This window comes from Lytechinus pictus, chromosome 2 (genome assembly GCF_037042905.1).
Source record: "Lytechinus pictus isolate F3 Inbred chromosome 2, Lp3.0, whole genome shotgun sequence".
Lineage (NCBI taxonomy): Eukaryota > Metazoa > Echinodermata > Echinoidea > Temnopleuroida > Toxopneustidae > Lytechinus > Lytechinus pictus.
Window position 1 is genome coordinate 19,870,200 of NC_087246.1, and position 23,433 is coordinate 19,893,632.

Sequence of the window (23,433 nt, forward strand, 5' to 3'; positions counted from 1 at the left end):
AACCCTTGGTAATTTGTTTTGAGCTCTTACAGAAATTAGTGTTTGCCGCAGTAAGCTCACTGTGCTCTGATAATCTAGATTTTTTCTTCATATACCCATTGTGATATTGGTTTAATTGCTTGTATTGTCTTGCCTTCAAGTTGCTGATAGTAAACCAGGTTAGGATAGAAATTCAAGGATAAATCAACAAAGAGGAAATAAGTAGAGGGAGGAAGGGGAAGGCAATATTTGCAAATCTGTCTAGACGAGCTATTTGACTCCTGTTTCTGACTAGAATCTGTTGTATATATCATTCTGACAGATTTCTTTGAATCTGTGGTTTAAGTAAAATTTCAGTTCATAGAAATCAATTGTCGGGTCGGACTGCTGTCCACAACATGTGAGATAATGCACATAAAATAGGAAATGATGTACAGAAATCAAAAAATTCCCAGAAATCTACTGCTTAGTAATTTATTGAAAAATTGTATTTCAGAGAAAAAGCATAATTTCAAACAAAATTGCAATAAAATCTGGGTCTTGGTTTCATCTGAGACTGAGAGAATGCAAGACTCTGCATACGCATTTGCCTTGAATGGAAGACTTGAATGCATCGGGTACTGCATTGCTATGGTAACAACATGGCAATAAATACGAAAAATTTCAGTTTTTGCCCAATACTCATGAAACTTGTACCCCATTCTCATCTACTTTCTTAAACCAGTTTACTAGATTTCAGCTATGGGATCGCCTGAAGTGGTCTTGGAAGCGATCTTAAGACCCTGTTCTCATTACACTCTCTAAAACTAGTTTACTGGAGACTGGTTCAGGAAACCAGTTTTGAAGATCGCTTTGCCAGTGTTCCCATTTGATCACCCGAAAGTGGTTTTCAAAATTACTTCACCTAAAGCGATTTTGTTGCTATGGAAACGCTATCAGAGGGGTGACACGTTTCGCGCGAAATTTGAAACCACAGCGTAGGCATTCTACACACGGTGTGTGGAGTAGCGCGCTTAAAATATGCTCCCCGAAGAACGGTTCTGTGCTCACTTGCGCTAAAACCAGTTTAACGAGGCAAAGCGATCTTGAAAACTACATTGCAAGGTGGTTTTATGAACCGGTTCGGAAGATCGCTCCGACCATTCTCATTACACGTTAAACTAGTTTCCATTAAACTAGTTTTAGGAAGTTAGTGAGAACGGTGTCTTAGTTGGCCCTACAACAAGCCAGTTTGGTAATCCACCTTGTGATATGGTTTTCTAGACCGCTTTGCCTCCTTAAACTGCTTTAATATTAATCTTAATACATGTACAGCACTTTTCATCTCACTCCATGAAATGATTCTTGAGACTCTGAATAGTACATAAATCATTCCTTTCTCTCTGGTAGGTCCAAATCATTGTTTCCTGATCTTACTTTCATTTTTCAATCTCGCATACCCCATATTTTTCAATTACCTAAGTGTTCATGAAATGTGCTCTGTTATAATAAGTAAAAGAGGGCACTTTGTGATGAGATTCTGCTAGCCACTGGTACTTTGCTGCATTTAATCTAAATATTTAATGAGTTCATCTCTCAAATTGAGATGAATTTTCCATTCCCTTCTGAAGTCACCAAGAATAAAGGCACTCATTGTCATCTGCCATGTGCATCATTTGGTGGACTTTCATTGCATACAAGTGCACAGTGATTATTCAGTGTACATAAATTGCTGTAGAGCCATCGAATAGTGATGGAAACCAACATTATCGGTGTAGTGAAAGTATATATTGTCTTCTGGCAGTCGGCAATGAAAGCCTTGCATTTGGTGTTGCACTCGCGTTATACTACGCATTAGCATATTCTGATTTTCAGCCCTAATGTTCCCACGCTTCATTGATTCCTTCTAGCATGATGTATTCTCAGTGCATCTCATTCTCTGGTATCCTTGAGAGCAAGACATTTTCCCCCTTCTCTTTGCCACCTCAGTCTTGCCTATTCTTATCTTTTCCTTGGATTTTGTCTCGTCAGTCACTCTAATAAAGAATGCTTTACTCTCATTTTTCTTACCCCGTCCTTCTCTTTCACCTTATGTGTTCTTTCTCCCTCCCCCTCTCTGTTTCTTTTTGTCTCTTCTTCCTTCCCCCTCTCATGGTGCGTAGAGATCATTGTGTTTTTGTGCAGCGCAGCTAGGCATGAATTTCATTCCCGATAAGTCAGCGGTATAATTGTATGTGCATCGCGACTCCTCGCCCGTGATGCATTAAAGCTTGCTTGCCGAGGCTGAGGGGAGAGGGATATGGTGGAGCGGCCATGCATGCGTAATAACGTCTTATAACCCTCCGCTGACAGACCCGTTCAATCACATTGGTTATAACGCCTCCGACTTACCAAACATCCAACCAAATTGATGCCTGCTGAACACATCTTCCACAGAGAATCATGTTTCATTGGGAATCCTATTTTCTTCAGCTCTCTTTTTTTCTTATCTCTCCCTCTCTTTACCTGTTTCTCCCTCTCTTCGTCCTTCCCCTTCATCCTTGAACGATATAAAATGGAGTCGGAATTGAAGGAATTTTGTGTGTGAAATGATCAAGTGTCTAGTGCATTAATCAGCATGGTACATATATCTCCTTACAAGGTGATAAATACTTGTTTTAATCTTTTTAAAGTTTATATTAAATTGGAATAGGATGGTGTGAGAAAATAAAGAGGTGTGCTTCCTAGAGTATGAAGTTTTCTTTGTAAAGCAGGGGTGCTCCACACCTATTAAGTATTGTTTGTGTACTTCACTCCTGATTGACCATTTCAATTAGATTCGGTTTGATCAAAACCATGTCATTTTATTTTGGTCAGATATGTCATTTTATTTTTTTCTTCCCCGTTCATAACATTGGAAAACCTGTCAAGAAAAGTGATCTCTTTTATTTGTGTTGAGCGTTTCCTGTTTTCATTGTGCTTTTTCTTTGTGTATATTGAAACCAATCTTCATATTTTTCCTATGTATTCAGTAAATACATATGTAGGGTCAATCAATTATATTGTGTGCTTCTGAATACCAATGTAGCCCAACATTTCTTTCCACTTATCTTCCTTTAAATATCTTGTGTGATTATAATGTCTGTTACAATGTTTAGCCTCTGAATCCAATCCACATTCTTATTCAAGCTTGTTTTTACATGTATTTTTCTCTTCAGCTTTCAAGCTGTTCAGTGGTCTCATTATCTAAGCTTTCTTAGCCAGATAAATGAGGTTAACCATGCTATTAAAATTATATATATCCAATGCAAGTGTTCACAATATTTTGTATCTCATGTATGCTGGGTGTGTAATTATTTTTTATACGTGTTAGCTATTTTAAGCTATTTTAAGAATGATCTTTTCTATCCTATAATCTTTCTTAACCTTTTGCCTTCTGAAGCCTGTTGGCCCCTGTAAGATGACTACGACCCCTGTTACATCTGAAAGTTTCCTACCCGAGACCCGACCGAGTCCACTTGCAACCTTGACTGGATTATTGGTGGATTAGTTTCGCGAACGGACCGAGTCCGAAATGTGGTCTGTTTACATCACAGCGTTCATTCCCTCCCCTATCGGTACGGTTTCGAGCGGTATCCGATTGCTGACACCAAAGGGCGCTCTCGATCTAGGCTCTGAATAATTTGCGCGCGCTAATTGAAGTTGTTTACATTTCGTTACACTAGTCGGCTGCTACACAAAAATGACAGGGTGGGACATGTGCCGATCATTTCCAGAGAGTCGAAACGACTCTTTACCTTTACCCGAGATTCTGGAAGAATGCTGATGATCCCAGCAGTCGTTGAAGATATGATCGACTTGAAAAGGATACGTTTAGAATGCTTCCTTCTTTCCACTCAAATCAAAGACTTTATCAATCACAATTCACATGTCGCATGCCGCAAAACATTCGAAGAACGACGGGGCTGGGGAGGGGATAGCGCGCGCTATGACGTAATTTGACAGCTGGCGAACGGACCGAGATAGGTTCGAAAGCTGGTGTGCGTTTACATCTACGAATCGGTGGACCGGGGCCGGCCCGATACTTACCCGAGACTACCTCTGGATGTGGTCTCCGGTAGGTTCGCTAAAAGGTGGCCTGAGGTAGGTTTGGGATGTTTACATCTGATTTCTTTCCGACCCGAGGTAGGCCCCGGGCCGGCCCGAGGTAGGGAATCTCTCAGATGTAACAGGGGTCTACGGCTGCATTATATTTAAATCATCATTTTTTTACCCTAGAATTACAGATAATTAAATCACAACTGCATTCATTCTATTTTCGTCTGTTGTATGAATTATCATTTTACGTCTTTTTAAATGCCAACATGAAAAGCTGAAAAATTTCAAGATTTTTAGAATCAATGTTTTTATAGTAACACTTTTATAAAACTTTGTAACATATTTGATGTACATTACAGTATACAAACCCTTATGTTTAGCTTGAGTGTTTTCTTTCATTTCCACCACCATTTCCCCCCCTCCCCCTTGCAGGGAGTTATCTAACGGATGGCTACCTTACGGGCGGTATCCGCATGCTGTATCCGAGCTGCTATGTGCTGGTACCTCAGAGCGAGTTCTCCCATCACCATGCGATGGCTGTTCAGGCTGGTGGCTACATCCCACCACCCTCCATGGGGCTAGGGCATGGCAAGATCAATGGACCTGCAACTCCTGGTCAGTATACTTACTTATATGCAAAGAATCCCCCCAAAGAAAATAATGAAACAAAGAAAATCACCCAAATCACGAACAACTTGCTATTTTAGCAGTTACGTTAGTTAGAATTTAGAGATTTACCTAAGTGAAGAAAAGAAAAGAAAAAATTGACCAAAACCCTCTCACCCCCCCAAAAAAAAATTCTTACCCTGCTTATGGGTGAAAATTCGCCACTTGATGGGTTGGAGATGGTGAATGACATATCGCAAATCGGTCCTTATCATCTAGAGAGGAGTGATAATGAAGTACTAATGTGTCAACGTCCTTTCGAGATGGTGGCATTATAAATAAAGGCTGCTTTGCTCAAGCTCGGATATGTATGAAGTTCTGTGAGCTCATTTTTCCAGTGATCATATGATATTAATCAACTAGTTAAATCAGCACAAAAATAAGAAAATGTATATTGATTTAACTTTCTTAGACATTGATATGTATAATACTTTGTTCAAAGTGTAAATACGTGGTATACACCATGGACCACCAACCTTTTGAATTGATAGGTCCAGTCATTGTATTACATGTATACCACAGGCAGTAATGATACCTTGCACTGAGTGAAACCTTTAGGTCTATCTGTAGTGAAACCTGTCTTTAAAGACCACCCAATGTATAGATGGAAAGTTGCCTTTTTGAGCAAATGGTCTCTCTGGACACTAATAATTATAATAATACAATTTGAGGGAAGCAGAGCATGGTCTTTTTAGACAGGTGGTCTTAAAAGCAGGTTTGACTGCATTGGATTATTAGTCCCTAGGCCCGAGGCATTGCATTTATTTGAGAAATGTTTAACTGCAATAAAAAAAATGGGCGGTCAGGATTAACCAGCGTGGGGGGGGGGGGGTGTTAGGGGACAGAAAAAAAGGCTTGACACATAGTACAATGGCATGATGTCATACTGTCTAATTAAGAGATGACATTATGTCTCTGTGTTCCAAGATAAAGTAATGGCATATGTTGCAAACATTCACTTTATAATTATTTCTCTATTGTTTGTCCCATTAACCATATTTTGTTTTAAATGCACAGATGTTATAGAAGTGCTAGAGAGCACTTGATTCACACTCTGTGTCATTACAATGAAGAGGAAACAGTGAAGAGACTAGGATCAGTTCTAAATTTAGAGCTAAAAAGGCTTATATCCATTTTTGGTTTCTAAAAGAATGGTGACAAGGCCGACATAGTTTCAAATGGGTTTGGAAACAAGTCTAGCATGATTACTTGCTTTCTCAATTTACATGTACCTTGTAGGTTTGGAGAAGCTTTAGAACACATTTCAAACTCATCTCCTATAGTCTCAAATTCAGACTGCAACTAGACTAAATGAGGGTACCATCTGTGAAGTAGGAAATGTCTGTGATGCCATTAAGTATTGATGATTTTGTGGTGCATGGGAAATATTCAAATGCTTGTGCAACCCGACCATGAAGAAAAGGAATTATGTGTTCATGAAGATTTATTACTACCAGGATTATGCACAAATTAGATTGTTATGCAGATGATATTCTGCTACACTGCACCGATAGATTGATTGTGAAAATTGATCAGGTAAATGCATAATGTTCCAGTTGCGTACACATTAGAGATAAAGACACCTATCAAAGAAAAAGAAAAAGAAGAAACAGAGGTTTCCATAGTTCTGTCAGAAGCCAGTACAAACACATATACAACTTAATTTGAAACATTTCCGGGCCCAGTCTTACAAAAAGTTTATATTGGTTAAAATCCAACTTCTTATCTTTACACCGTACAATTTGAGATCAATTTCAATTTCAATTTCATGAGTCTATTTCAACTCTTTGGAGTATACCCTAGGGTCTTGAAATTTCAATTAAAATGACAGTAAACTTTGCTTGCAAACTTTCCCCTAATTAAAGCATTTTTTAATAATACAGTCAACAAGTCATCCTTCCAAAAGTAGAATAATTACGAAAGTCAAAACAGGTTTTAAGACCAAATTATGCAAAGAGTACATTATTTTCCTATTAATATTTTTTCACCTAAGTCTAACAGACTTATTACCAAAGGGAATGGAGAGATTTAGGCAGATTCGTTTATATTATGCAAAGGGGTGGATGAGATCAATAACTTCTAATATATTAAGTTTTGTACCTCTGTCGTGGCCTCCACATTTGTCCAAGAAATTGATCAGAATCTATTTCTTCATTAAGAATTATGTGATGTTCTATTGAGGCATTATTATTTATTGATGAGTCTTAAGAGCATATGTCGAGGGCCCCAGGGTGTTGTTATTCAATATGTTTTCCATTATTAAATCAGTTAGATGCCAATACAGAGTGAAGTTAATTTACATTATAAACAGTACAACAAATTGATCTTTATTGCTCAGCTTTTCAAAGTATCAATTTATGAAGGCCCTATATTCATTTCAAATAGTTGGGTTCTCTGAAGGTCTTTTGCGGGTATTCCAATCATATAGTGAAGTTAAAGATTTATTGGTGCATTTTTTTTATAGCAATTGTCATACAATGAACAAACCACAGGTATCATGAAATGGGATTAGTTTTGTAAGCAGTTAAAAATCATAGTTGTAGAAAAGACAAAACATTCTTTTAAATACATTAAATAGTGTTGTTATCTGAGAAAAAAAATCTTTACCTTGTCCGTCCTGGCAAAATTTCTTTATCTCTTCATCTACTTAGACTTCTGATGTCAAAATAATCCATCTGACAAGTATATATTTGGGAGCTAATTCTGTTAATTTCATTTTAGACATGTATGATTTTGTCACATTAAAATTCTTTTTTTCGTGTCCATGTTCTTGGTTCAAGTACAAATGATTTTGCCCAAGTTGAATCTCTTTAGGCCATGGAAACAATATCTGTGAATGACTAATGAACTGTTACATGGGATTCTTATGTTTATGTACAGTCTAATTTTGACTCTCATGTGTTCATTTTCATAATTAGGTAGCAAATAAACTTTGTAGCCCCTGTGTTTATTTCCCTTGTTTTAAACCTGAGAAATCAACATAATAATTACAGGAATAACACATTGTGATTATTGATTTTGTGGAAGGTCAACATTGGGAATGTTGGCTGTACAACTTGAATGTATTTGGAAATTCATATTGTAACTAGTCAAGGAAATCTGAATGACACTCTGACGACATAATGAAACTAGATATCCATTGAAATGTCTTTATAATTAACTACTTTGTCTAATAGGATCCTGGTTATAGCTGACTCCATTAATAAATTTTAATTGCTAATGAGCATCAGCAAATATGTTCACATGGTAGTTTCAGACTTGAAGTCATGCCACAAACCTTGAAGTTATGTGCATACAAAGCAACAGGAATTTAGAGTACACAACAAGCCAATGAAAGTATGTAATTTCACAGCATTTCGGTGTACTTTATACATTTTTGGAATTGAGCGAAACCTGTTAGCTGTTAGTTACATCTTTTTAGTTACAATTTTTTTTGGGGAAGGAAGATAATGAAAGCATTTCTCCAGCCTCTGACTGTATGTACAAAGTAAAAATGTACAAAGTAAATATTTTAGACCAATGAGCTACAATAATACCAATTGAGTCTTGTGTGAACATTGTAAAGTACTGCAGTTCACAACCCTCTTGTAAATCAAGCACTGGACATGTGTATTAAGATGATAATGATATGTTATGAGTTACCAGTGAAAGTACCAGAAGGAAACAAGTTAACATGATGCGTTGTGGTTTCACTTCACATTGGTTGTCATACAGCGTAGGGCAATTCATGTGCATTTTGTAGATATCCCCTACCATTGTGTTAAGAGAACTATAAAGGGAATGTGATCTAGATCCATAAATATCAAGTCTATTTTAGGAATATGGTTCATATGGTTCATGTACATGTGTAAGTGAGTTACCTGCCATTAGGCTAGCTATCGTTTTTCTGTTTCTGATAATGACAAACATTGATGTTTTGTCTCTCCTAATGCTAGAGATGAGCCAATAAAATAACAAATATGTTGTTTAAGGAATACAGGGGTACATGTCAGCGAAAAAATACACGGGGGCGGCGGGCGAATTCGCCCCGGAAATGCCTAAAGTCGCCCTCGAAATCACCCAAAATCATGCTTTCGGGGGCGACATAAAATCTTAATGTCGCCCCCGAAATGATTGCCGAGCAATAACAACTCAGCGGCCCACGAGCGCAATATGCTCGAGCTCCGCTTACCATTTAAAAATAATAAAAAATCTGCACTCAAAACCATGAACAAGCTTTGGAAATAGCACGCCGAGGAGCAGTTTCAAATTCCGAAGTTGCGTTTTATTTCAGTACCGGTACCGGTACCACGTTTTTCCACACACATGGTATGAAAAAAAAATTAAACGCAACGGTCGGGAAACGGTTGCATGTATAGGGGTCCATCATGACTACCACCATGTGCAATTTCTAATGCACATTTTCCCCTACAGATATCACAATTCTGTGATAAAATAAGTCGAATTACACAGGAAATAAATCCCAGAGTCTAGTAACCTCGCATTGGTGAGTTGTCATTCGGCTTTGCTTTTCAAATCGGCCTAGTTACATCCAAAAAACTTATCTTATTCGCTGATTATAACTTAAAAATCATTTGTTTTATTTTTCTAGGGGATGAGGTAAATATCAGACAATAAATCATCAAACAAAGCTCCATCTATTTTACAAAGCCGGCGGGAGGCTCACGTACGTACGTGTTGGCACTTGTACTAGCTAGCCAGTCTGAGCTCTGTCTCTCTGCCAGAGCTCTGGGGGACAATTCGCTCAGTTAAGGCCTCAATGATGGTGATTTTCTGTTTCAGACAGAGTTTACATTTCGGGTATATTATTAAAAACTGCCAATGAAGCTTGATGATTTCTTCATTGTCATGTATATCTAAGTTATTAATGAGTTCATTCTCACCAAATTTAGACTCCCCCATAGAGAAATGCAATTTTCGTGGAGATCTGCGTTTTCAAAGAACTTCAGGAAAAGTTAGGGTATGTGGGCCTTTTTTTATTACAAGTCATGGCCGAGTACAGGTTATTGTACTGGAATAGATGGAGTAGAAATTAGATATTGAATTCATTTATATCCAAGTTCAACTCAAGTCACACCCACACAAACACACCCACATCCAAGATTCTAAGCATGAAAAAAATCATACAATATTAAATAAGTAATAATTCATTAATAAGTGAACAGGTACATGTATTCCTCAAAATACAAAAACGTAGCATTTGAAAAGAGCCACAGAAATGCAAAAAGGAGCCCCCGAAAGGAAGAAATGGAGCCCTCGAAATTTTACAAAAAAATGAAAATGGAGCCCCCGAAAAAAAATAATTAATTTTTTCCCTGGTACATGTATGTTCTTTTTTTCCCCATAAGTTCCTGCTTCTATCATTTTCCATCTTTCCCTATTAGTCAGAAAATAAAACATGTATTATGTTAATATTATATTCCCCATGTATGTTGATATGCGCTTATCTCAAAACAACTGAAATTTAAACTAGTGATTCTGTGCATGTGAATTTTCGTTCCGAGAGCTAGATGAAGCCAAGTAAATTTGTTAGTTTTTCGGAATGCAATTGACAATATGATCGTCATGTTACCATTTTATAGAAAATGTGGTTTGGGACATTTATCTACATGTAGTTAATGCGAGTATGCATTTTTTTGTGGTTCTAATGACTTTGATGACAATGCATGGTGTTTTTTTATTTGGGCTTGTGTCAAACTAACTCACCCAGCCCGATCTGGCCATTCTAGCAAGAGGCTGCTAGTTGATACGGCTAGGGCTGAACAATGCAAGTTTGGTAATGAAGTTGACACTGCCAATGTGATTTTTTTTGGTCTTTATTTCACTACATCACCTATTGAAATGGTTCTGGGAAGAGTCACAAATGTGATATTGATTGATGCTGATGAATGAATATAAATGTAGAGTCTACCTCTTTGTACTCATATTAAACGCAAATGGCTTGCATTAATATTTAGTCCTTTATATATTTTTTTAGGTACTAGGTACAATACATCAGATTTACCAATAAAATTTCATTAAATTCGAGGGGAGGGGGGAAAAACCCTTAGATATGCTCAGATTGCAGCAGAGAGGATCTAGGGACTTCACACTTCATGCTTGTAATGTGCATGAATTTTCAGGCCCTGGAGATACTGTTTCTTCGACTGGCATTCCTGCTTTATCGTTGAACTTTGAGGTATTACATAACAACACCTTGTCGACTAACCCTGTCTTGTTTGCTTTCTTTACAGGCTTGTCATCAGTTGCCCTTACCCCTCCAACCTCTCCTCCAGACCAGCAGCTCCCACCTGGAGACGGCTCGGGAGCCCTGTACACAGGGGGATCTACCCTGGATCCCAGCCTGGGAGACGATGGAGACGACTCCTGCACCGGAGCCCTTATCCACAAAGTCACCTCCAAGGTTTGGTCCCAGTGGCTAACGGAAACCGTCCTTCCCACACCTGGTAGTGGCGGTGCTGGTGGTACCCTGCCAAATGGATCTATGGCATCGACCCCTGGTACCATCACTAATACCAGTGGTGGTGTTGGTGGTGGTGCTGGATCGATGAGGTAGGTTTATGTTTGTGTACATTTGCCACTCCTCACCTGCTTAAATTGATCAGCAGGAAACTTTTGTACTTGGAAGGTATCCATGTTTTAGTAGAAGTAGTAATAATAGTAGTAGTAGTAGTAGTAGAACAACAAGTAATCCCTTGATGCTATTGGAAGTTGTATGAGATATTGCAACTGTTTTTCAAATACCAGTATTGTGAAAAATAATATGAATCAAATTATGGATATGGACTGATCAGTTACATCTCATCTCATGTGTTCATCTTTCACGAGTAGTCGGCATCCATTTCTTGATCGATCGATTGTAAGACCGATGAATCATATAATTTCTAATCTTATTGCATAAGAAAGCATTCTAAGACATGGTCTTCATTTTACGAGCTGATGCATTTTCTCTACCTTGTCCCTGTGATGATTTTTCTCCAGCAGCCAGCAGTCATCACTAGAACCTTGCAGTATTAGTGCGGAAGACAACAACTCAAACCTGGAGACCAAGCCATCCTTGGTGCCCCCGCCCCAACCCTCTCCCACAGCCAACCAGTTCACTTGGCAGTTCCAAGACCCTTCCTCCAAGACGGATTGTGCTTGTTCAAGGTGAGATACTATACATTTATATACTGTATAAGTAAAAAAAAAAACTTGACACCTAACAAATCCCCAATTTTAGGGGAAAATGTGTTATAAACGCATATTTATTATATATGGCCTGAAAGAGTATGTTCTCCCAAATACAGTCCAACCTCTCTTACCCGGACACGTTGGGACCAGCACCAATCCGGATAAGGGATTTATACGGATCTGGAAGACCCAATATCAACTACACGCAGCTGACACCGGCACGTACCCCTCGGCGGTAGCTACACGTAATCAATTGTAGTGGGCGTACAGACAGTATTCACTGCAGTGTCAGTGCAAATTATAGGCGGTATTTTTACGGAAATGAAATCGATCGATGGCCAAAACTCTTGGATAATTTACCTGCTAAAATGATTGAGGATTACATTGAGCATACCTCGAAAGAAAGAGAATGACTCGATGAAACTAAGTTTTACAATTGGATCATCGCGGCGGGTATCGCAGCTTCGCAATGTCAGCCATTGCTATACTGACTGTAGGCTCAAACATGATTGATGGCGCTGTCTGTATTGAGGACTATAGCGCTAGCTAGTGAGACATATGTTGTTTTTTCCCCGGAAAATAAAATAGAACGTGAAGAAATGTTTGCGCTGCGCCCTGATTTACTCGAAAATTATCCTGTCTATTAGGTCCTTTCGGTGATTTGAGTGAGATATTTTCATGAAAAATAATGTGGTTGTAAGTAGACTATGTTCGGAAATATATGTAATCAAAGTGAGTTTGCGTAGGATTGAGTTTAGATTGAAATCTCATTTCCCCACGTACTAGATTGAATTTGGGGGAAAAAAAATCTCGGCAAGTGTGCGTCCGGATAATAGAGAGATCCGGATAAGGGGAGGCAGGATTAGAGAGGTCGGACTGTAATTTGATACCATATTTATGCAGTATGTGTTCACGCTAGGATGATCAGGAGGTATTCTTTGCAGTAATGTAAATATTTATTTGCACCAAAGTAAGGCATGGCTGCAATTAATGAATCCAGATGTCAATGAAATTTCATTTTATAACACCTTTACAATAATTTACATTATAATTGTTTAAAAAACACTTCGTAGTATCGATTTTCATGTTAATTTCATTGAAAAGGGATTTGCATATATGTTTATTATAAGTCCTGTAGGATTATGACATCATTGGCATCTGGATTCATTAATTGCAGTCATTTCTTACTTTGGCACAACCCAAAATTTACATCACTGCAAAGAATACCTACTGATTATCCAAGCGTGAAGACATACCACATAAATATGGATGGATTCAAATTATTTGGGAAAAGATACCGGAACTCTTTCCAGTCATATATAATAGTTAAGCATTCATGACATATTTTTTCCTGAAATTGGAGATTTGTGAGGTGTCAATTTTATTTTTATTCATGCGGTGTATATATATATATACCCCAATAATGATACCCTCTATGCGAGATGGTTCAGAAATATGCTTATATGCTTGGTATTTTTATTTATAGTTCTGAATCTAAGTTATCTTGACAAACCACAGTGCATAGGATACTTGTCATCAATGACGCAATACAATTATTTCATCCTGTGTAAATGGGGATGCCCCCAGTTTCAATATCCATATCATGTAGACAGTGATCGGATAGAAAGAAACCCGCAGACCTCAAAGTTTGGATTCGGTAGAATGAGTGGTAACAAACCACAGAAACACGGACAGGATTTCTGCTCACTTGCACAAAGGTAGTAACAATTCTGATTACTACTGTGATTAGATACTTTCAATTATTAATTATGTTTCAATGAAAGGATCAAATTATTGTAGATGATATTAACTGAAAGTGTAATTAAAAGAGTTCATTTGTACTTGATAGAATGTAATGGATTGAGTACATGTGTTTTATGACATCAGAAAGACTTTTAATATGATTGACTATATACAAAGTGATACTATCTTTAAGATTGTCTTTAAATATATTAAAGAGCATATTATTTCCCAATATTTAAGAGTATGATTCTACAGATCATTAACATTTTTCTTTGTTTATAGTGATATATCAAGATTATCTAATGACTTTACATTACTTTCATACTAAAATGACTAAACATATTTGCATGATTATCTACAGATAAATGTCAGTAATTTGGTAATTGTGTATTGAGGAAATTGCAGATGCATACTTAGGATTCGATATCTATAATACGGTTCCAGATATCAACATGATTTCCAATATCATGTCGCTCTGTCGACGGCCATAAATAACTGTGTACAGAGCGCTCGGAAGGCACCTAAAACTGCCTTATCTCACACCTCAATCCCCCCAATCAAAAGCAGCTGTTTCCTATGCTTGTTTCCTGCCTGTATGGGCAGCACTCACCGCCCGTCGAAGCCACAGACGGACTACATGCGTAGTCTGCTCACTCAGACTCTTATTTTTTTTAAGGAGACATTGATTTTCAAGCCTTGAGCAGAGAATATCTCTTGTCGGTCTCCATGGTATACTATATGTGATGCTGCTTGCTTTGTCTGATAGTGCTGAATGGGTAAGGTGTAGAGGGACTCGGGTTTGTGTATGTTTGCTTTGAAGTCCTGCGCTAGACAAGGGTAGGTGTCGGGCAGAATTAATCCTGTCTGTCTTGCAGGCCTGGGAACCATGTGTCATCGTTGGTATACATGAGTGCAGCAATAAGACATGAGTTAGTCAACTTGCTATATGCAGCCAATGTGTAAACAAACACGAGTTCCATGCATCGGTACTCCTTTCCTATGGGCCTTCTATGTAGCTGATTCCAGTGTTAAACCTGTGTATAGTAATGTTGTATGTGATTGAAAATTCATAATGAGACAGGGGAAACCCCAATTTTTTAAAATGTAAAGCCTTGCATGGACGGGTTGCGAATAATCTCAGCAACATTTTTATCAGCGCGATCAAGATTTCGAAACAAATTATCTAATTAACTACTTACTATTTCTTATCAATATGCATTATATGCATTATATAATTAAATTTTGTTTTAAATTATCCAGAGTTGTGTGATTGAAAAAAAATATGTTTTATTGGTAATGCCTTGTAAAGTTTTCAAATTGTTAAAAATCAAAGTGGTTTAGGGCCTCAAACAGAAAATCATTTAAGTCAAAATCACACAGATTTACTTGTATCTTTGCAAGAATGTAATTATTTGGCATTATAGCGCAATTCTTCTTCCTTATAATTACTTGGGAGTTTATATTCTCATTGAAAATAGAGATAAATATCAGTTAAACATGTGCTTGGGTGAATAACAAATGGGACCATGTATTCACTGTATTGACACTCCGCAAACATTCCGAACAATAATGTGAGAGAACAACTATGTGAATTTATCTCACTACTGCGCTATTAAGTGATAGACCGGTTAAAACATCCGCTTTGTTTGATTTCTTTGTTCCTCCATTGTTTCCTAAAGAAATAATGTTCGTTGAATGTACACATGTTCATACACTAGAGAATTTGCGTACCCTTCATCACCTGCTCAAGGGCATTGTCTAATCCTGCCGGGGAAGCATTCCATTAAAGGCTATATCTGAAGTGAATTACATGCCAATGCCCGTATTGGTGCACCCCAAGAAACATGTTTTCTTGTTTTATAACTAAAAATGGGGTTAAAACTAAGATGTGATTTTTCATCACCATGATGGATGTTAAACATCACAGATAGGAAAATCGGAATAACCTAGATCGTAAATGTCCATCTTGATCAATATGGACACTGCATGGACTGGACACAAAGCCAGTCAGGCACAAAACTAATTTCTTCAATTTTTTTAACTAGGTGCAGACTTGAAAGAAAAAAAAAGAAAAAAAATTATCAAATGGTATGTTACGATATAGGATGTTTGTGTGACAATCACTTTTTTTTGGGGGGGTTGTCAATTGGCCCCTTCCCTGTTGATTTTGGGTCAAAGCTGTTTTTTTTACACAAATGCAGCATTTCTACAGTAATTATGCCATCAGCCAATCAAATGACTCGTTTTCAGTACCTTTTATTAGCTCGCATAAGTTTTAATGAAACAGAATCCTACTTTTAGCATATAGGTAATCCAAGATGTCTGCACTTTGAATTCTATTGCAGAATGACAGGGAATAGACACTGCCCTTGGAATTCAATTTTTCCCGTCCAATCAGATATTGATAGAGCATTCACATATTTCCAGGAACAATCTTAAGTGTTCTTGGATTTAAAAACAATTTCAATTTTCTCAAAGCCAAATGGCTCTTTGTTTATTGATAGCAAATTCCTTTATCTTTAATTCCTTTTTTAAATTTTCAATAATCATTTTGATAGTATGTTGTACCAGCATTGTTGAAGCATACTGGTAGTTATTATCACATACACTTTGTTATGGGCTGTAAATCTTGGTATTCATTGATATGATAGATATGTCTCTGGGTGTATGTGTCATGCTCCGTCAGTCTGTGTCTCACTATCTCATCCGTCTCTGTATGTTTGTCTCTGTCTTTGCCTTGCCTACTCTGCCGCTCCCCTTTTTGTATCTCTCTCTCTCTCTCTCTCTCTCTATGTCTGTCTGTGTCTGCTCTGTCTGTTTGTCTGTCTCTCCATCTTCCCCCTCTTTTGTCTGTATGCCTCCTCTTTCTTCCCTACTCTTTGTATTGGTGTGTATATCTGTCTCTCTCTGTCTGTTTCTGTCTCTCTCGCTCCCTCCCCATCTCTGTCTCTCTCTTTCCCTCCCCCATCTCTTTCTTTCTCTCCCCTCCTCTTTTGTTCTGTGTATAACTTCCATCTCTCTTTCTCTCACTTTATTTCTGCCTCGCTGGTTCATCCCTTTACACTCTCTTGATTTAATGGTTATTAAGGAAGGAAGCTGTATCTTAGTCCATGTCTAGTGGAGAACACGAGTGTTAAATTTACTGCATCTAATCATATTTTCTTTGCACACTACCTTTATGTTTTGTAATCGCAACCAACTCAGATCATTTTAACTCATCTTCATAGTCTGGTATCTTGATAGATGTATGCTCTTTAATGAGTGCACAGATGCAAATGCCATCATTTTTTTTTGTCCATCATAATTACAATTTAGATAATGAAGAGAGATTACTAATTCACTTTTGCATGGGTTAATCGGTCAGTCGTTTGAGCATTTAATAATTATTGTTGAGGAGTGTACAGTTTGTATATATTGATTGAAAAAATAAATTTTTTTAACCTGATAGTTTTTTTTTTGTTAGAAGGCAAGTATTAAATACATGCATTACTCTTAAAAAGTTAGGGAGCCCCATTTCAGGACCCTAATCACATTTTGCTAATTCAGATTTTAGTTTACTATTTACTATTGAATAATCGTGTGAAAGATATTTCATTTTGTCCAAGAAAATAGTAATGAGATTGTGAGATTTGATCTTTTTCTGATTTATTTTAGAAATAAGTATATAGTTTTCTCCAAGTTATCTGTCAGGGTATCATCTTTATCTAAAAATGGAATTCCAGAAATACTTCCCAAATGGACACATTTAATGGATGCTTTAATATGGAGATAAATATTGAATTCTCTGGTAAAAGGAAATATAAACGACATAAATTTTTATGCCGGAATTTGAGCCCATCAAATATCGTTGGCTTACAATGTTTATCTTTGATCTTAAGCCCCCATGGCTGTCCTAAATGTTCAAGATTGATGGCGAGATAAGAGTGTTGTGTTTCTGGTTAATGCACAGAACAGGGAAAATGCACACATAATATGTGGTACATCTATATGTTCTTTTTAGTGATAAGGGTATCATGTCTGATATTTGTCGCTTGAAAGACAATATTCCATGTTGTGGAAACTTGTATAACATGCATTGAGGGATGATTGTACAGTGTAGGTCTATAAATTTTGGAATTTTTTATAAAAGAGAAATATATGATTTTTTTCTGAATTTAAAGATTAAATTTAGGTATTTAAAGAATAACAAATGCTGATGAATCAAATTTATCATTTTATGTAAAAATGATACAGCATTATTGAATCATTGGTTTTTAGGAATGAAACAAAACAAAATTACAACAAAAGAAATGCAGATTATTTTAATCTGGAAAACTTTAAGAATTGATTCTCAAACACTATATTCTGAAATCAGCCTCTTTTTCAAACTCTGTTGTATTTATTGAAGCTTAATTCAATTCTGCATCATGCTTCAATTACAAATTTATGATAAGGACAGTTGTGATCCCAGGGAAGTGTTTCACAAAGATTTTAAATCTGACAAAAAATCATACATAAATTGCCATTTACGTTCTCCAGTGTTTTTATCAACACGACTGACTGCATGTTCAATATCATGCTTACATTGTACCATGGTTTTATGTCAGGTTCAACTCTTTGTGAAATACCCCCCCCCCCGATATGTGTCAACCAACAAAGGACTCCAGAAGAAGAGTCCCCCCCCCCCTCCCCTCCACCCTCCAACCAAGCCACTATCCCACACCCCTCTCCCTCCCTCCCATACCTCGGCTTTAGGTTGACACAATAATGGTTTGATTGATCACAGGTCTCAAGTGTGGGTTTAAAGTCCACTTTATTTCAGATACACTGTCTATCTATCTACACTGTCTATGATGGGTACAAACATGTATGCTCGCTCTCTCATGCTCTGGTAACAAGGAGAATAGATGTGTATGGTATGATTATACATGAGCTAGGCTAATTAATATTGCATGCCTTGCTGGATCAGATAGCACTTGTAACATGACATGTAATATGCCATATGATACTCTGTATGAGGGTAGAATCCAGTGTTACATAGTCTGTTGACTTTATGCAAATTTACTGTGATATTAAATATAATGTACTTATTACCGTTTTAGGGTTATGTAAGGCAAGCTTTATGACTCTCCAAACCTTTGAAATTTCATATAATTTATTCAGGTCTGTATGTAGGTTTGTTTGTAGGTATGTCTTCAGGTTTTCCTTATTCTGACTGGCATACATGGACTCTGAAACTCAACTTTATAATCAGTTGCAATATTTGCAATCAATTGTAAAGTACAATAACAATTTTAATAGGTTGCTAGTAGGCATGTGAAAATATATGCGCAAGAGGCTAACTTTTAAAATGATAATATGGACCATTTACATGTAGGTGCTACTGTACTTCACACATATTACCCCGGATGTAGCTGAGCTGCCTTATAGGCACTCAAGCATTCAAAGATATTCTCTCTATCGGGTACCTGGGTTGAGTGCAGCACAGTGTGGGTAAATTTCTTGCTAAAGGAAAACACCCATAGCTGGGAGTCGATCCCACATCCCTCAGATTGAAAGATGAGAGTAGTAACCACTACACCACGACTATATGACCAACTTACTATTGATTGCAAACCTTTTGTGTAAGAGATGATCTCATTTCAAACGGACAACCGACTTCAACATGCATGACATCTTTCTTTCTTACCAGGACTGTCACACACTGGTAAATTCATTAGACAGAGATGAGGAGGCCAAGGGTCAAAAGGCCAAGCTCAATTTTGCATGAAACCATGCATGTAATGATCAAAACATGCTCCAGGAGAATAGTTTTTTTTTCTTTAGCTGCTGTCTTCTATCTCTTTCTATTATAATGAGGGCTCTGCAAGCTAGCCTCAGGTGATACTACTATGTCCATGTACATTACATGTATGTAGAGTATGAAGACATCCATTATGGATGGTTGGCTGAGCTCATGATTGTCGTGCTTGACTGATATACAGAGATCATACCTAGCATCTTAAAGCACATCTCTTAGGGTTCTGAACTCAAATTTTTTTAATCCTAAAATTAAATTTCACATACATGTTCATGATGAAAAATATCCAATGTGTTTATTTCCCTCCCTTTGTTTTATCATTGTTTAGTCTATCAGTGTTGAATAACAGTGATTTAGTAGAACATCTAGGTTAGGAGACACATTGATTTTGAGCAGACTATCATACTTTTATTGAGAAATGCATTCTGAATCGTGTACGAGAATTCCTTGGCCATGTTTCACAAACAATTGGGATAGATTCAAATAAAATCTCGAAATTGTGATTGATAAATATTTGTGCAGATATAGGTATTTATGAGCAATTGCAATTTGAATATCTTACAACTACATGTATTTTAAAGATGGGACCCTGAGCAATGAAGAGTATGGATTTGAAGCAGTGTTCAACTGTGTTTTAAGTCTTCAGGGCTTGAATCCCCATCCCCAAAACTCTCAGTCTGACATGTTCACAGGAACAGATGAATGTTCAGAATCCCATCTCACTGACAGGAACAGATTGCTCACTGTGAGAGCTGTATGGATCTCTCCACAGCCTGTTTCAGTGGGGGTAGTCTGGGCAGATTGCAAATTAGATTACACCTCAACCTCCTCGTCACCTTGACTTGAATTCCCCTTGAGGGTTGTAGGGCATCATGTTTGTCATCTTACTCTACTTGCATCATAGAACTCGCACAACACTTAATTTGCCTCATTCATTAATGTTGATGAAATGAACGTCATTAGATCTGTGTGCAGAGAAACGGAATATCGTAATTGGATGTATAGGAATCTATAGTTCATCGTTGAGATTGATGGTATTGGCTATGAAATGTGAGAAATGGTATGCAGAAATTGAATTATCTATTTACTTGTAGATGCAAAATTTCGAAATGGTAATAGCCATCAGTTGTTTCAATGGAATCTATGAAATCAATGATATAACTTAATTCTATCTGAAGGAATTGCTACAGCCATTCCTTTTAGCTACATGTTTATGATGTAAAAACATTTCAGGATGTTCTATACATGTGACTTGGTTTTTAACCTTCAATTCATCAGTAACCTTCAAGGTACTGAGGGTATTGGCAACAAATAAAAGCTTCACTACCTGTAAAGCTTGCTTTCTTCTGGTTTAATTTCAGACGCATTGTTTAACTTGAGGTTTATATTAACATGATTCTTATATCTTCCTTGCTACAGGCAAAAGGTGCTGAAGCTGAAATCCCGTAGCAAATCTCCATCATCTACTGGTTCTGCGCATTCTGGCCATTCTGGCATTGGCAATCCCGCGTTTTCAGGCAACGTACACCGGCAGCAGCGTAGCCAACGCCCTTCTACTCCTTTCCACCACCGGGCGACTCACACTGATGATCTCATAGGAGTCGACCAGGAACTGTCATCAAGGTTAGCCCCGATCGGTGTGCCGACAACGCCGTCGTCATCGGTTGGACCAGTCTCACAGGAGAGCAAACCGTCAAACAATGCACTGCCTAAGCCAAGCCCTGCAGCGTTTAGAACTCCTGGGTCAACGGACCCTGTGCTAACCGAATCTCCACCCTCTGTAGCGCCGTCACCGCTTATCCCACCCCCGACCGGAACCGGTCTGAATCCCAGTGAAAGGGACAGGACTATGCCAACTCTGAGCCCTTACCCGCCTCCTCGGAATGGGGAGACGGGTTTGCCTCAAGCCAACAGCGGCCCAGTAGGATCCTCAATCGGTAGGAACTGTGATATGGGACACTCAATTGAGCGTGATGCGTTGATAGGGAGAACTATTGGGCATAAAGAAACAACTATAAAGCAGGAGGAAGACAAAGTGTGGCAAAATTTCAGGTTACCTAGTGAGCATCATATGGACTCAAAGAGACCCCTCCTGCCATTGTTGAGCTATGAGAAACGAGAGGAGGAAAATGAAAACATGTTTGATTCGCTTTATGACCCAGCAAATAACGATGAGTAAGTATGATTATTTCTAATGGCTAAGGATAAACCTCATTCAGGATCTCAAAGAAGGGCACGTTTGTATGCATACTTTTTTATGCATAATTGATTTCATGGATGATCTTTATGGTCACAAATCATGAAACAACTAAAATGGCAACATACACGAATTTCTCTTTCAGTTTCTTTTCCCTGACACATTAATAAACTATGAATGATTTCATTTATTAGTGAAAAATATACTTTGCCCTGTTTTTACATGAAAATTATATTTAACTTGTTAACATAAATCTGCTAATGCAATTGGAACATGGTTCTAGAAAGGTGAGGATTTATTACACTGATTCTCTCACAATGAAATACTATAGTAACTGCATTGAGTGTAAGTACAATTCAGTAAGCATTCATGTTTAGACTTGGCTGCATTGAACTTGAATCACATCCAAAATCAACATCCAAATGATTTATGCGCCTCAACAACTCAGTAGAAGCATTCATTTCATTGGAAAGGTGTCAATCCTACAAATGAATTGAATGCCTTTTTAATTGATGAATAATCATCATAAACTATGCAGTATTTTTAACCCTTTGCATGCAAATGTTGCAAAATTGTACATTTGTACAATTCAATGTAGCGCTTTCTCTGTCATATTTGTACAAATGATGCTTAGTGATAGCTATTTTTCTTCATTAACATCTACAAAATAACTACCAGTATTGGTGGTGCAATAAGATTATAAGCATTCATAGAAAATATCAAAACAACAATAGTTATTACTATCACTTGAAAATTAATTCAGCATGCAAATAGTTCATAGTTTTGTTAAGTTACTGCACAAAACCTCTAATTGATATTCATGTCACAAATAGGAATGATTATGAATGACTCTAAATCATAATGCAGTTTTATACTTCATAAACTCTGATTCATGATCTTTTTATTGATCAAGAGGTCCTTTAACCTTATTTTTTATTCTAACTTTGTAGAAAAAAAGTTATTTTCTAACTTAGGGAAAGATTGACCCTTACGTCGCCATAACTTTTGACAAATTGCAATATCAATTTTGTCTTTTGACCTAATGAAGCTATGTGACACTCATGCTCAAGTGCCAAACCGGTCTTGTAAGATGAAGCCCAGGGGCCTTGTTTTATTAAATTTGCCATAACAATTAAAAGTTACTGAAATCAATCAATTCGATTTGCCAACAGTTAACTTATTATAGAACTTGTGCATTGTTAATATAACAAGTTTTTATGAAACAGTACCCAGGTGATGATTGAGAATTAACATTAGAATGTTAGTGTTGGCTAGCCAGTTGTTACCATGACACTCTCTGATCCTAACACAGGATCTTCTGCCAGCCACACAAGAAGCTGAAGGAAGAGAAGCCAGTCCAGCCAGCCGCATCGGCCTTGGACTTCCCTGGTGAGATGGACATCGGTATGCGCCACAACAGACCGCCCTCGCCCGTAGAGGATCCCTATGAATTCATGGAACATGATACATCACCTACAGTAAGTTATTGTTTTCTCATGAGCCCAGTGTTTAAAGGTAGTTATGAAATCAACAAAGGGTTTCAAGCTAGAGTTTCATTTTGAAACCTGCAGAAACCATTTTGAAACCTGGGGCCCGTCTTACAAAGAGTTATGGTTGATCCGATCAATCTCAAGGATATAGAAATCCATCAATGACATAATTTTTCTTTAGGAAATTTGCACAATGTTCTTTGAAAACAAAGAGAAGCATCCTGAATTGTCAAGAAAACTGAATGTATGAATATGCATAAGTATTTTGAACAAACGTGTAATTTTAGATATTGACATTGCTGGCTTTCCATAATTGCAATTGATCTGATCAATTGCAACTCTTTGTAAGA

The 23,433-nt window shown here is 37.4% G+C and overlaps 1 protein-coding gene across 4 annotated transcripts in view; it reads left to right on the plus strand.

Annotated features, from left to right (window-relative positions):
- Window positions 1-4,465: 4,465 nt before the first annotated feature.
- The window catches only part of LOC129254609 (mediator of RNA polymerase II transcription subunit 13-like), a 44,856-nt gene continuing 25,888 nt past the window's right edge, over window positions 4,466-23,433 (plus strand). For 2 of the 4 annotated variants that reach the window (XM_054893113.2, XM_054893115.2), the window contains exons 1-5: window positions 4,466-4,650; window positions 10,935-11,253; window positions 11,683-11,850; window positions 20,816-21,571; window positions 22,906-23,071. In XM_054893113.2, the coding sequence (XP_054749088.2) occupies window positions 4,509-4,650; window positions 10,935-11,253; window positions 11,683-11,850; window positions 20,816-21,571; window positions 22,906-23,071 (1,551 nt within the window). In that variant the 5' untranslated portion in view covers window positions 4,466-4,508. The remainder of the gene's footprint in view (window positions 4,651-10,934; window positions 11,254-11,682; window positions 11,851-20,815; window positions 21,572-22,905; window positions 23,072-23,433) is intronic. The other 2 variants (XM_054893114.2, XM_064112416.1) reach the window with 1 other exon arrangement.